This window comes from Amblyraja radiata, chromosome 3 (genome assembly GCF_010909765.2).
Source record: "Amblyraja radiata isolate CabotCenter1 chromosome 3, sAmbRad1.1.pri, whole genome shotgun sequence".
NCBI lineage: Eukaryota > Metazoa > Chordata > Chondrichthyes > Rajiformes > Rajidae > Amblyraja > Amblyraja radiata.
The window spans coordinates 43,626,372-43,640,869 of NC_045958.1; the positions used below are offsets into that span (position 1 = coordinate 43,626,372).

At 40.4% G+C, this 14,498-nt stretch overlaps 1 protein-coding gene across 2 annotated transcripts in view; it reads left to right on the forward strand.

The window, feature by feature from the left end:
- The window catches only part of sass6 (SAS-6 centriolar assembly protein), a 45,331-nt gene that overhangs the window by 10,972 nt on the left and 19,861 nt on the right, over positions 1-14,498 (forward strand). For both annotated transcript variants that reach the window (XM_033017717.1, XM_033017718.1), the window contains exons 2-3: positions 10,578-10,638; positions 12,655-12,734. In XM_033017717.1, coding sequence (XP_032873608.1) covers positions 10,578-10,638; positions 12,655-12,734 — 141 coding nt within the window. The remainder of the gene's footprint in view (positions 1-10,577; positions 10,639-12,654; positions 12,735-14,498) is intronic.

The window sequence follows — 14,498 nt, forward strand, 5'->3', positions numbered from 1 at the left end:
GATCTTTAGCCATGTGAGGAGAAATTGAACAAAATCTACTTAAATGCAACTGATACAGTTCTGTTGTTACTTTCCCAATGGCATTGATATCATATTCTCAGGTAGTTAATCTGAAGAAGGGTCTTCAGTCAAAATGTAATCTTCCCATTATCTTCCTGACCTGTTACATTGTATTTTGTTTGAATTTGTGCAAAAAATCTTCAGCTTTTCATGCTTAGTAGTAATTTTGATCAGAATATGACAGATACAAGAGTATAAAGTGAAGCGGGAAATTATTTTTTTTCCTCCCTTTTTTTCTTTTTTCTGAAGGTTTCATTTTTACATTTACAGAAATACTTTTTTTTAGATAAGTACATTTTTTTAAATTGGAGTTCTCTTAATCCTGATCTAGAAATATAAGTTCCTTGGGTCATCCGCAGGCTTGTTTGGGTTTGGTAGCGCAATGACGGTGGCTTTTTAAAAACAAATATTTTTAATTTATTTTATTAGAAGCAATTGTACAAGAGTAAAGCAATTGGCATGAGAGTTATACAATTTTCGTACAGCTTCATTTTTAACATTTTATAAATTGGTACATAAATCATAAAAAAAGAGAAAAAAGGAAAGAATGAAGAAAAAGAGGAAAGATGCAAAAGAGAGAGAAAAAAAGACCCCTGAACTACCAAAAAAATGCGAGAAGAAAAAAGAGAAAGGAGAGGGGGAGAAAACAGAGATATGCCCCACTGTCCGCTCACCCATCCCAAGCATCGGTTTTAAATTTGTGTTCAACCATTCTGTTGTTGAAGAAATTCAGTGAAAGGATTGGTCTACTTTATCAGCCAAAACAAGCCTAATATTTTCTAAGTGTAATGTCTCGGACATGTCAGTAATCCACATCTTCACTGTGGGAACTGTTATCTTTTTCCAGAATTTGAATATGAGTTTCTTCGCAGTTATTAGGTCGTAGTCAAGGAAGCGTCTTTGAAATATCGTTAACTTAGAACAGGCCTCTGACATGCCTAAAATTATTTGTTTTGTATCTGATTCCAGTTTCATTTTAAGTGTTTTAGAGAAGATATCGAATATTCCCATCCAGAGTTTTGTATCTTTATACAGGATGCAAAGGAATGGGTTAAGGTAGCTTCTTGGAGGTGACATTTATCACAGATAGGGGAGACAGCTGGGAAGATCTTATTCAATTTAGTCTTTGAATAGTATAGCCTATGCAGTATTTAGAATTGTATCAGGGAATGCCTGACATTGAGAGAGCACTAATGTATGTATAGTAGGCTTTCCTCACATATATCTTTTGAAATTGATAAACCCAACTCGTCTTCCCATGCTCGCCTATACATCTCAGAAGGTGGGGTATCCACATTTAAGAGAGTGTTATAAATGTAAGATATCAACTTACTTGTGTCGGCATGTCTATTCAAACAATCGTCTAATATATCTGGACCCATAAAAGGACAGTCTTGTGTGTATGTTTTCACTAATCGTGGATTTGAAGATATCTAAAAAGATTGCTTGCTTTCAAATGATATTTCTCCTGTAGTTCTTGAAAAGAAAGGAAAGTCCCCTTCTTATAGAGGTCTCCCACAGTTTTAATTCCTAGATTTTTCCATTGAGCAAACACCTTATCGAAAGTAGGTACACAAAAATGCTGGAGAAACTCAGCGGGTGCAGCAGAATCTGCAAGAAGGTTCAATGGTTGGGTATTAATGGTGGAGTAGCAAGATGGATTCAACAGTGGCTGAATGGGAGATGCCAGAGAGTAATGGTGGATGGTTGTTTGTCAGGTTGGAGGCCAGTGACAGAGTGGGGTGCCACAGGGATCTGTGTTGGGTCCACTGTTGTTTGTCATGTACATCAATGATCTGGACGATGGTGTGGTAAATTGGATTAGTAAGTATGCAGATGATACTAAGATAGGTGGGGTTGCGGGTAATGAAGTAGAGTTTCAAAGTCTACAGAGAGATTTATGCCAGTTGGAAGAGTGGGCTGAGAGATGGCAGATGGAGTTTAATGCTGATAAGTGTGAGGTGCTACATCTTGGCAGGACAAATCAAAATAGGACGTACATGGTAAATGGTAGGGAATTGAAGAATGTAGGTGAACAGAGGGATCTGGGAATAACTGTGCACAGTTCCCTGAAAGTGGAATCTCATGTAGATAGGGTGGTAAAGAAAGCTTTTGGTGTGCTGGCCTTTATAAATCAGAGCATTGAGTATAGAAGTTGGGATGTAATGTTAAAATTGTACAAGGCATTGGTGAGGCCAATTCTGGAGTATGGTGTACAATTTTGGTCGCCTACTTATAGGAAGGATGTCAACAAAATAGAGAGAGTACAGAGGAGATTTACACGAATGTTGCCTGGGTTTCAGCAACTAAGTTACAGAGAAAGGTTGAACAAGTTAGGGCTTTATTCTTTGGAGCGCAGAAGGTTAAGGGGGGACTTGATAGAGGTTTTTAAAATGATGAGAGGGATAGACAGAGTTGACGTGGAAAAGCTTTTCCCACTGAGAGTAGGGAAGATTCAAACAAGGGGACATGACTTGCGAATTAAGGGACTGAAGTTTAGGGGTAACATGAGGGGGAACTTCTTTACTCAGAGAGTGGTAGCTGTGTGGAATGAGCTTCCAGTGAAGGTGGTGGAGGCAGGTTCGTTTTTATCATTTAAAAATAAATTGGATAGTTATATGGATGGGAAAGGAATGGAGGGTTATGGTCTGAGAGCAGGTATATGGGACTAGGGGAGATTATGTGTTCGGCACGGACTAGAGGGGTCGAGATGGCCTGTTTCCGTGCTGTAATTGTTATATGGTTATTATATTATATGGTTAATCTATGGAGCGAAGGAAATAGGCAACGTTTCGGGCCGAAACCCTTCTTCAGACTCGGGCTTATCTAAAGTAGACGGTTTAAACGAGGGATTGTTAGCAATAGGCAGAAGGAGAGACAAATTTTTCAGTTTAAGACAATTTCAACTGTTTCCAGATACGTAGGGTACTTTGTATTATCGGATTTTGCTCATACGTTGATTTATTCAGATGTATTGGAGATAGAAGAATCGAGCCTATGTTAAAAGGCAAACAATCTTCCCTCTCCATTTTTAACCAATTTACCTGTTGACATGTATCGTCCATCCAGTAAATTATATTTTTGATGTTAGTCGGTCAGTAGTAGAAAAGAAAGTTAGGAAGAGCTAATCGTCCATTTTCTTTGGATTTACACAAATGTCTTTTGTGTATTCTGTGGGTTTTGTAGTCCCAAATGAAGTTTGTAATAGTAGAGTCAATTTTTTTGAAAAAACTTTTGGGGAGATATATCGGTATTGATTGAAATAAATTTAGGAGTTGTGGAAGGAAGATCATCTTTATAGCATTTACTCTACCTATAAGGGAAATAGGGAGTGTTTTCCAGAATTGAATGTAGGCATTTAGTTTAGTAATTAGTGGTGGGAAATTTGTTTGAAATAGAGAGGTGTATTTTCTAGTCACGTAAACTCCGAGATATCTAAATTTTTCGGTAACAATTCTGAAGGGAAATTTTTGGAGTTGAGAACGATCTTGAGCTTTTATTGTCATAATTTCACTTTTATTCCAATTTATTCTATAACCTGAAAAGGCACCAAATTGTTCTATAACGTTTAATACATTTGGGATACTAACTTGGGAGTTAGTAATGTATAAAAATACATCGTCTGCATATAACAAAATCTTGTTGCTGGTATATTTAGTGTTATATCCATGAATACCCGAATGTAATCCAATACTCTCTGCAAGGGGTTCTATGGCTAAAGCAAATAACATTGGTGAAATGGCGCATCCTTGTCTGTTACCCCTGGATAACTGAAATTTAGGTGAAAGAATTTGGTTTGTCAGTATTCTGGCTGTCAGATTATTATCTAACAGCTTCACCCATGAAATGAAGTTTTCTCCTAATTGGAATTTTTCCAACACTGTAAAAAGATAAGCCCATTCCACTTGGTCGAAAGCTTTTTCTGCGTCTAGAGAGATAATTGTTAAATCTTCGTTTGTCGTTCTATGCGAGTATATTATATTAAGCAAACGTCTCAAATTATAAAACAAATGCCGAATAGGTATAAACCCAGTTTGATCTGGATGTATTAATTTACTAATAAACAGGCTTAATCTGCGTGCCAAATCTTGGCTAATATCTTCTGGTCTGTATTTAAAAGAGCTATTGCCTCTTCAAGGTTTCTATCTTTTTTTGGGATCAGTGTAATGGTTGATTCGGCAAGGGTTTGTGGTAAAGTCTGTTCTTTAAAAGCTTGAATATAAAGGGCTTATAAGCGTGGGGAAATTGAATCATTGAATTTTTTGTAAAATTCATTACTAAACCCGTCCGGACCTGGTGTTTTTCCACTTTTCAGTGATTTAATGGTCTCTACAATGTCTTTTGTTGTTATCTCAGCACCTAATTCAACCCGTTCCTCCTCATTAAGGGATGGGAGATTGCAATTTTCAAGAAAACATTTCATCTTTGCAGGGTCGGCTGTTGTTTTTGATGAGTATAGTGTTTGATAGAATTTTAAGAATCTTTCATTAATATCTTTAGGCAGTGTGAGCAACTCTCCTTTTTCTGATCTAAGTGGTCTTTCTCTGATTTGCGGAGTTGGCGTGCCAGGTTTGTGTGGTTTGTCACCAAATTCAAATTTTTTTGCTTAGTATATTGAAATATCCTAATAATTTTTGCAGAATGGATCTGATTTAATTTAAATTTTAATGCGGCTATCTTATTATGTTTTGCAGTGGTTGGGTCAAACGCACTTTCGAAGTCAAGATGTTTAATCTGTTTTTTTAGTTCCAATTGTTCCGTGCTGTTTATCTTGTTTTGAAAAGCTTGGTAAGAGATAATACAGCATCTGATAACGGCTTTGATGACGGTGGCTTTCCGCCAGATCTTCGGAATGTACTGACCAATGAGGCTAGAGGAGTCTAACTCACGGAGCCAGACCTGGCATTTAGGACCTCATTGTTTCAGAAATTCCGGGGGGATGTTATCAGGACCCTGGGCTTTTCCACATTTCAATTGAGAGATGACAGAAGAGAGTTCTGCAGAGGAAAAGGGTGCTGACATGAGCCCATCAGCGCCTGGAGCTTTCGAAAGATTAGTGGTTTTCTGTTTGACAGAACAAGTATGATTCTTGTCCGCTTCTTTGAAGTGGCCGTTGGCCAGGAGCTCGTGGGCGATGGTCATGAAAGGGCAATGCTTTGGACGGGTACTTTGACCGGAGAGGCAAATTAAGGTCTTCCAAGCCACCCTATGGGAGGGAGTGTGTGAAGTTGATTCCTTGGACTGTCTCTTCCCACTGCTCTCTGCGCTTCTTGTTGAGGCAGTTTGTCAGCTCCGTAGCCTTGGAGGCAGCCTCTTCACCAGGTTCAGCGTACAGGAATGCATTTTAGCATGCGTCACTCTCTTCGTTCCATGTGGGGATGTACCGGCGATGATAGCACGAGGAATGGAACTCTTCGCTGCCCTGATGAGTTTGCAGAATGCTGAGTAGGCTTTGTCCAGATTGGTGGGGGTGGAAAGGCTGTCGATCCATGTCCACCAGACTTGTGAACTGGTCCCACCTGGCCTTGCGGAAATTCAACCTCTTCGTAGGTTTGGTTGGGACTGGCTCAATGGGGTAATCTGGGATAATCAGAGATGGACGATGTTGTGATTTTGGGAAGTGATCCAGGATGATACGGTGTGGGGACGGTCCATTCAGATTTGCAAAAGCCAATTCAGGGTTGGTAGTCGTATTCCACCTGCCAGAGCGGAAGCTGTCCAGTTGCTTTGGGTCGTACAGGAGTTGAACGCCAGTAGCTGAGGCTCAGTCTTCTAGTGCAGTGCCATCTGAGTTAGTTGAACGGTAGCCCCAGGTGGTGCTGTGGCAGTTAAAGTCTCCGGCGTACATGCAAGGCGAACCAAAGGCGGGGATGGAGTCTTTGAGGAGCCTGGTAGAAGGTGGCTTGTATACATTGATGACCGTGACACCTTCGACTTGCGTTGTCGCCCATTCCACGTCGGAGTCAGGAGGGGATGACCCAAGGAACTATCGGCCCATCTCACTCCTCTGTGTCCCGTACAAGCTCCTCGAACGGCTTCTCCTGGCCCGTCTCGATCCAATCATCGACCCCCAACTACCCGCCGAACAAGCCGGATTTCGTCGTGGGCGCTGCACTACCCACCAAATAGTCAAGCTGACCAATGACATCGAAGACAGTTTTGAAAAGGGTCACAAGGCGGACGTCACACTGGTGGACTTCACCGCCGTCTACGATACGGTGTGGCACCATGGCCTGATCTTGCAGCTCCTCCGCACCATTCCTGACTGCCATTTAGTGCGGTTCCTTGCCAACATCCTTGCCAACTGCAGTTTTGTACTCGATACCAGCGACGGATAATCTTGCCGACTGCGATGCCTAAGAAACGGAGTCCCCCAAGGCTCGGTACTGGTCCCCATGCTCTTCAATCTCTATATCAGCGATCTGCCACACACGACCTCGCGCTAGTATGGATACGCAGATGACCTGGCGCTACTGCATTCGGACAGGAGTTAGTCAAACGAGGAGTATGTGCTCTCGGCGGATATGGAACGTTGCGGGCAACCTTAAGACCTGGAGACTAAAACTGAATGTGGCAAAAACCACCACCATCACCTGAACAACAAGGAAGCTCAACGCCAGCTAACCGTCACCCTCAATTCAAATTCAAATGAACTTTATTTTTCCGTTAGGAACTTTGGTTTCTGCAGTCATACAACAAAAAGAAACAATTTTACAACTCAATTCACACAGACATCCATCACAGTGATTCTCCTCCTCACTGTGATGGAAGTCAAAGTCTTGGCTCTCCCCTGCTCTCCATCCTCTCCCGATGTTAAAGCCCCCGTCGGGCGATGGCAAGTCCCGCGGCCGTTAATGCCCCGCCGGTGATGTAAGGCCCTGCTCCGGGTCTTAATGTTGGAGCCCCTTGCGGAAGATGGCAAGTCCGCGCCGGGCGATGTCAGGCCCCGCCCCAGACCGCCTTCAGCCCTGCAACTCGGGCAGGAGAAGCTGCCGCCGCGGGAGCTCCGCAAAGCGGTCTCCCACTAGGGACCCGCGAGCTCCCGATGTCACCGTCCACAGGCCCGCAGCCGGAGCCTCTGAAGCTCCGCGACTGGAGCCCCCAGGTCGTTTCGGCTGGAGGCCGCTCCACGGTGCTAGGCCCCAACGACAACGGAGACCCGACAGGGAAAAAGGTCGGGTCTCCCGTGCAGGGAAGAGATTTAAAAGGTTCCCCAACCCCCCGCCCCCCACATATACACAGTCCGAAACAATATAAAAACACATTAAACGGGACAAAAAAAATAAATAAGTCAGACGGACTGCAGGGGCCGCTGTTCAGCGAAAAGCCGCCATTTTACATCTGCTGCGCTTCGCGGCATGTGGACCATTTTAAACTGAGTGTGGCTAGTGGCTAGATTTATAATTTCCAGTGGCAACCATGGATTTAAATGTTCTTGAGGCATCTGATTTGATGCATCAAGCAGCTTCTGGGAAAGTCGATTAAATCCTTGACCACTTTTTATTGAACAAGCTGCCAGAGGAGGTAGTTGAGGCAGGTGTGTCGGAAAGAACTGCAGATGCTGGTTTAAATCGAAGATAGACATAAAATGCTAGAGTAACTCAGTGGGACAGGCAACCTCTCTGGAGAGAAGGAATGGGTGACGTTTCAGGTCGAGAGTCTGAAGAAGGGTCTCGACCCGAAAGGTCACCCATTCCTTCTCTCCAGAGATGCTGCCTGCCCCGCTGAGTTACTCCAGCATTTTGTCTACCTAGTTGAGGCAGGTACTATAATAGCATTTAAAAGACGCCTGGACATGTGCATGGATAGGAAAGGTTGAAAGGGATGTTGGCCAAACGTGGGCAAACGGGACTAGTTTAGATGTTGGGTTGAATGGCCTGTTTCCATGCTGTATGATTCTATGACACTGTTGTTAAAAACTGTTTACTTATCTCGGAAATTATGTGATGGTAGAAAGAATCATGGTTTACTACCAAGATGGTGCCGCGCGCGGCAGCCTCGCCAGCAGCTCGTGTGTTTCTTTGGAATTTTTGTTGTTTTCAGCATGCCTGAATGTATGTCTCCTGGTGTGATTTGTGTGTGTGGTTCTGGGGGAGAATAGGGGAAACCGTTCCCAGTCACTTACCTCAACGGAGATGTGACTTTTCTCCGTATCGCATTTTAGCCCCTTGTCTTCATGGAGACAAGGGTGACAGAAAAATAGTTTGACAAAGGTGATGCAATGAACATTAACAATTCTTGTGAAGCAGTGAAACATTGTTATTAGCTTGCAGGAAATCCTAGTCACCAATAGACATATATAGGACATTGAAGACTGAATGAGAAAACATGAGTTTTCAATAATATTCTGTGTATGTGCAACGTGAGAAATTGAAAATTGATCAGGATTTGTACAAACAAATAAGAGCAATCAGATTCTTGTGAAAAATATGGTAGATTGAGGTAGTTCTGATTTAACGTTATAGTTATGTAGATGGAAACGCTTTCTTTTCTTCAGACTTTTTTTCTGCCATGACAGCCAGTAACTTCCAAGCAGTTCTCAAGTTCTTGTTGAAATTATATTATAACTAATTCGGCCCATGTAATTCAAAAAATCTTCCTTGATTATATGACATTACCAGACTAAGTGGGACCCGTTTTGGGGGGGGGGGGGGGGGGGGGTGGGGGGCTTTCTGGAGCACTGGGTGTTGTGGGCTGAAGGGACTAGTTTCCAGAGGGCTAGTATGGACATTGTGGGCCAAATGGATTCTTGGGGTGGCAGCTCAAGTCACTTAAGCCTGATGTGCTGGCAGCTCACTCACAGTGGGCTGGCAGTTGACTCACGGCTATTCCTTGAAATTCCATTTCAAGCAGGGTGCAACGCCACCAAATTCAAGTGCAGTTTCTTACCACTTCAAGCAGGGTGCAAGCCCACCAAATTCAATTGCAATTTCATACCACTTCAAGCAGGGTGCAAGGCCATCAAATTCAGGTGCAGTTTCCTACCACTTCAAGCAGGGTGCAAGGCCACCGAATTCAAGTGCAGTTTCCTACCACTTCAAGCAGGGTGCAAGGCCACCAAATTCAAGTGCAGTTTCCGACCACTTCAATGTTCTGCCAATATGAGCATTAAAAAGTATTTCAAAAACAATTTATGTTGCATCATTGAGGAGTTATAATTGCAAGTTCCCTTTTAATGCTGTAAATGAGATGTTTGCTTAGATTTTTTAATCCATGGTTATTTCAGGCTACTTTCATTTTTTTGTAGTGGTTAGCTTTGCTTTATGTAGAGATTGGCTTTGTCTGCTTTGTTGACCTTTATTGGTAAATCAAGAAATGTTTTCTTTACATTCCCGATATTTGATATGAATATGCTTTGGGCTTTGATTAAGGAGTTAAAAATTAGTGACCCAACAAATCTACTTTTGAAGTTCCATGGTCATGCATTTTAAACGATTGAGCAAAAGCGCAGTTTTAAGGACTAAATTGCCAAGATTCTGGGGGAGAAGTACAAGTATCTCGTGCATTATAGTTTGGATCTCCTCAATGAAATGAGGATATCATTCATCAACAACCTAAGGGGACATGGAAACATTTTAATGGCATAATAATGAGGATGCAGAAATTACTTAAGAAATTAAAGTGAGATTGCGGGAGGAATGAATTCTCAAAAGGAAGATGAAGGAAATCTTTGAATGAATAAAGGAACACAACAATATCAGATCATCAATATGGAACACTTAAAAAGGTGCCCAGTAAAGATAATTATTTCATATATTGCTCATATTCCTCTGCACACGACAATAATTATTTAAAATCATGTTTTATTTTTCTCTTCTTTCCTGATTGTTCTCTCCCTTCTCTCTTGCTCTATTTCTTCGCATTTCACTTTTCCTGGTTACATTTTTCATATTTGATCTCTGCCACTCCTGCATTTTCAACATTTTCAGTGTCTTGGTGGTTGGCCTTATTCTCACTGACACCACATTTCCCTTTCTGAGCTTACTTTGAAGTTTTATTAACTTTTAGAGCGTTTCCCAAGACACGGGTGGAATAGTGCATGAACCAAGAAAAAAGTAACACTAGTAAACGTTATTCACGAACAGAAGAGCTGAAACTGGAATCGAAATCTAAGCATATCAAGCTCAAAGTAGGTGTATGGGAGAATTGAGAAGAAGCTCAGGGGAGTAAGACTTGGGTGCAGTTCATCAATATGTTTAAAATGGGAGCAATTAAACAGGACTACTGATATCAAATAGGCACTTGCACTGCTTAAACTAGGCAATCATATTTTGGCTTGTTGTACAGGATTTAACATTGAGGGATCCGTTGGCAAGATTATTGTTCTCATTATAGAAGTTCTGCAAATAACTTTATAACATTCTTCTGTATGAGTGATCTTACCAAGTTACATACATTTAAAGTGGAAACAATTTGCTGACACAAATATACACACAAAATAATGTTGACAGTTTGTATAATTACAAGTCGTTTTTTTTACACTTAACTGGTATTAATCTGTTTGCCTTTTATTACAGGAGAGAAAATGTTCGCCTGACAGTAGGATGGCAATGCAGTTCCAATGCAGTTCACAAGAAGGTACAGCAAACTAATAATTTTTGCCCTTAAATTTCTTTTTAAACCAAATTTTGTCTTCACTGCCATTTTGCTTTGATGTCCAATTTGCATGCAATCAGCCTTTATATAGCAACTTTTAATATAGAAAACATTTCAATATGTACAAATTGGCATAAATGTATTATGAAAAGCATGATTAGAGAAAACGGTTTGAAAGTCGGGGATGAGGAGATGGTGGGGTGGGTTGTGAATTAATGCAAGAAAATAATTTCCTTGTGGTCTGGGTGGCTGAGAGCATGATTACTTTGTATTACTCACCCTGCTGGAGAAGGCATCGGGATAGAAGATGCAAAAAGTCAAGTCAGCAGAACTGAGCACTTATTATGGGAGGGAAGAGTGGGAAAGGAATGGTGAGCAGTGGATTGGTATCCCAAGGAGTGGCATTGCAGTGCAGATGGCGATCATTGATAGAGGGGGTTGCTGCAATGCTATTAATGGATTTAAGTATTTTAATTAATTAATATTAGAGAGTGAAACAGGATGGCGGTGTAGGTGCCAATATATTTATAATGGCTATGAAAACATCCTTGCTGTACTGCTAAAGGATAATCAGGTCTAGCTATCTTTTTAGCCAAGCTACTCCGATGCAGCTCTGAAACTGGAGTGTACCTGAGGTTTTAAATGGGTAATTTCTTTACCATCCACAAAATACACATTTTAACCAGGCCATCAACTTGTTGTGAAGAAGGGTCGTGACCCAAAACTTCACCTGTCTATTTTCTCCAGAGATACTGCCTGACCTGCTGAGTTACTCCAGCATTTTGTGTCCATCTTTGGTATAAACCAGCATCCGCAGTTCCTTTTTATTGCATCTACTTGTTCTGTGCGCTTCCTTACTATCATAAAGGAAATAAAAGATCTTGTAGGTAATGAATTAAAGTAATTCAAACTCACTGGTAATCTTTAAAACAAAAGCAAACAGGTTAATCATATCTACTGAGCTTTTAATCATATCTACTGATTGCCTGATTAATTTTTGGGATGTGCTGGGGTTAAGGAAACTGATAAGCAGCTACGGGCTGCCTAAAAGCAGTGTTTCAGGCATGGTTAAATATGTTTTATTCCACTTAATTATCAATGTCCAGCTCCAGCAATAACATTATAAAAACTGGAAGCACTCAACTTCATGCAAGATCAGCTTCACGGACTCTTTACCGGAACCGGAAAAATGAGGAAATAAGCAGGTCTAAAGGTGCAGAGAGGGAAAGGTGGAGTAAACATGGGATATCTGATGTGTGCAGGCCAAAGTTGTCAAGTTAATTACAAGGAAAAAACAGTGGTCGATATAGAAACAAACTTAAGCAAAGATAGTCACATAAATGGAGGGGAGTGGGTGTGGGTAGGTGTAGGGAGATTTACCAGAAACTGTTAAACTCTGAGGTTCAGTCCTGATGGTTGCAATGTGCATTGACAGCAGATGTGTTTTTGTTCTTCAACTTGTGCTAGGCATCATTGAAGCAATATAGAAGGTTGAAGACAGGTCAGTGCATTTGAGATGGAGAAGTGACAAACTTTGTTGCTCATTCGAAGGTTGTTGCTGCATTTGTCACAGTTACAGGTCCTTCCCAGTATATGGCACGATTCAGTTTCTGAGAACTGTTTATAACCCAAACAATTTGCAAGTCAGAAATGCAGCTACAAACCGAGTTCCCATACGTCAGAAGATGTTGTGGGAAAATCCCTCCTGCCAGTATCCCAATCACTCATTTGTGTGTACGGACTAAATCTAGATCAAGCTTTAATAAGCTTTCATAAGATGGAGAGGTTCTGTACATGGAAAAGTGTTGTGAGAAGTGGTTAGTGGAGAAGGAAGAGTGAAATGGTTTAGAGGAGAATGATCCATTTGGAATACATCAGCGTGCAGCTTAAAGTCTTGTATCATGTTTATCTGCTTCATTATTATTACATTTTAGGAACAATGTTATATTATTTTTTAAATATATTTTAAAAAATAATAATTTCAATACCTTTCATTAGGATTTAATCGTCCGTTTGACTGATGACACAGATCCCTTCTTCTTGTATAACCTTACAATTAGTGAAGATGATTTTCAAAGGTGGGTGTATTAGAACACTGATATTTGATGTTTTTCTATTACGGGTTGCCTTGTTTGTGATGGAAAAGTTATACATTTAACCCAAAATTGCAGTTTCTCCAAGTTTTGCTGTGTGTTTGTTGCTTGTAATTGTTTTATCTACTATTCTGAAGTTTTAACAAGGAAATAATCAAGATGTAGCAAAAATCTATTATTACTGAAGGAATTTTAGTAATTGTTTGTTCCAATTATTTAATGATTTAAAATTATGATGGAATAATAGAGGTATTAAAGTGGCAGTTGCAAATGCACATACCCTCTTTATCAGCTGAAATGCCATGTGAAGAAGCCAACTGAAGAGGAGAAATGAATAATAAGCAGTTCTAATTATCCAGTGGCCACTGCATGAACCTGGCATTGCCTGATACCTGTTTGATTCTTATACGCCCAAATATTTCCAAAAGATTCCTTAAATTCTTTGTAATGAAGATTGTGCACCATGCCACTTGCAGATTCTCATATTCTTGTGCAAAGCTTATTTATTGTATAATGCCACAGGTTTTGCAGTTTTTAAGCTGGAGCAGTACAGTATTTTTAAACGTTATGCAGTTAGTTCACATTGCATGTTCAGTGTTTACTTCCTGTTTTTAATATGAGCAGTCAGTTACACTTGCACTCATACATTCTTTGTTATTCACACAATTTAATGTTAATTACTGTTCAGTTGAGATTTCTTTTGTTGATTTGGAAATACCTAGAATACTTTGTTGGGCATCAAATGTAAACTGTAATTGGTGTTCTCTTTTGAAATGGAAAGCCACTACTGATCCATGGCTAATCAAAGTATGGATGCCTTTAGACGTTTCATACATTTCAAGTTAATATTTATGGTTTAATAATATGACTGACACTGGTATAATAGTTATATAATAGGTGCAATTGTAGGGTTTGTGTTTCTTTATGAGCTATTGTGTGAAAGAACTTAATGTTAAATGTATGGTGGTATAAGTAATAAGGGCTTAATTGATTGTTTTTACTATTATTTGTTTTTTTAATTGTTCATGTTTTAGAACAAGATATGAGAAGTAGGGTATTTGGTACTACGCACCAGATCACCATTTAATAAGAACATGGCTGATTTTGTGTTAATCTTGCTTTGCTTGATTCCTTTCATGCACCGAAACCCCAGTTGCCCACTGTGCTGATTTGTTATAGCATTTTGTGCCAGGAGTCCAAATTGTTGGCCTGTAGTTTATTTCTTTCTTTTTCCTCCTCAAGTAGTATGGTGATGTTTGCTACTTTCTGATTTCTGGGAACCATTCCAGAATCGGTGAGATTTTGAAAGATGACAGCCAGAATATCCAATATCACCATAGGCACTCCTTTTAAAATCTTGGAATGCACATTTTTAATACAATTTATTACCTTCCAATCCTTTTAATTTTTCCAATTGTTTTTAATTCCGCTGATGTAACTTTCAGTTAATTCACTCTAGACTTGTTGTATTGCTCTATTTCCAGGAAGTTGTTTTGCATCCTCAATGAAGAAATACAATAATAGTTTAACTGGAAGATCAAAACTGCAAGGTCTTGAGAACATGGGGGAAAGCCAGCCTGTTTCCTCACAGCAAGGTTCTGGGTCTGGGTCTGTACGACCACAAGGTTCTGGGTGGAGCCATTGCCTTCTACGCTGTAATGGGATATTGTGGGCGTGGGTGGGTGCAAATAAAGCCCTGCTCACAAGAGGTAGATGTTAATAGTCAGCTTAGTCACACCCTCCACATAA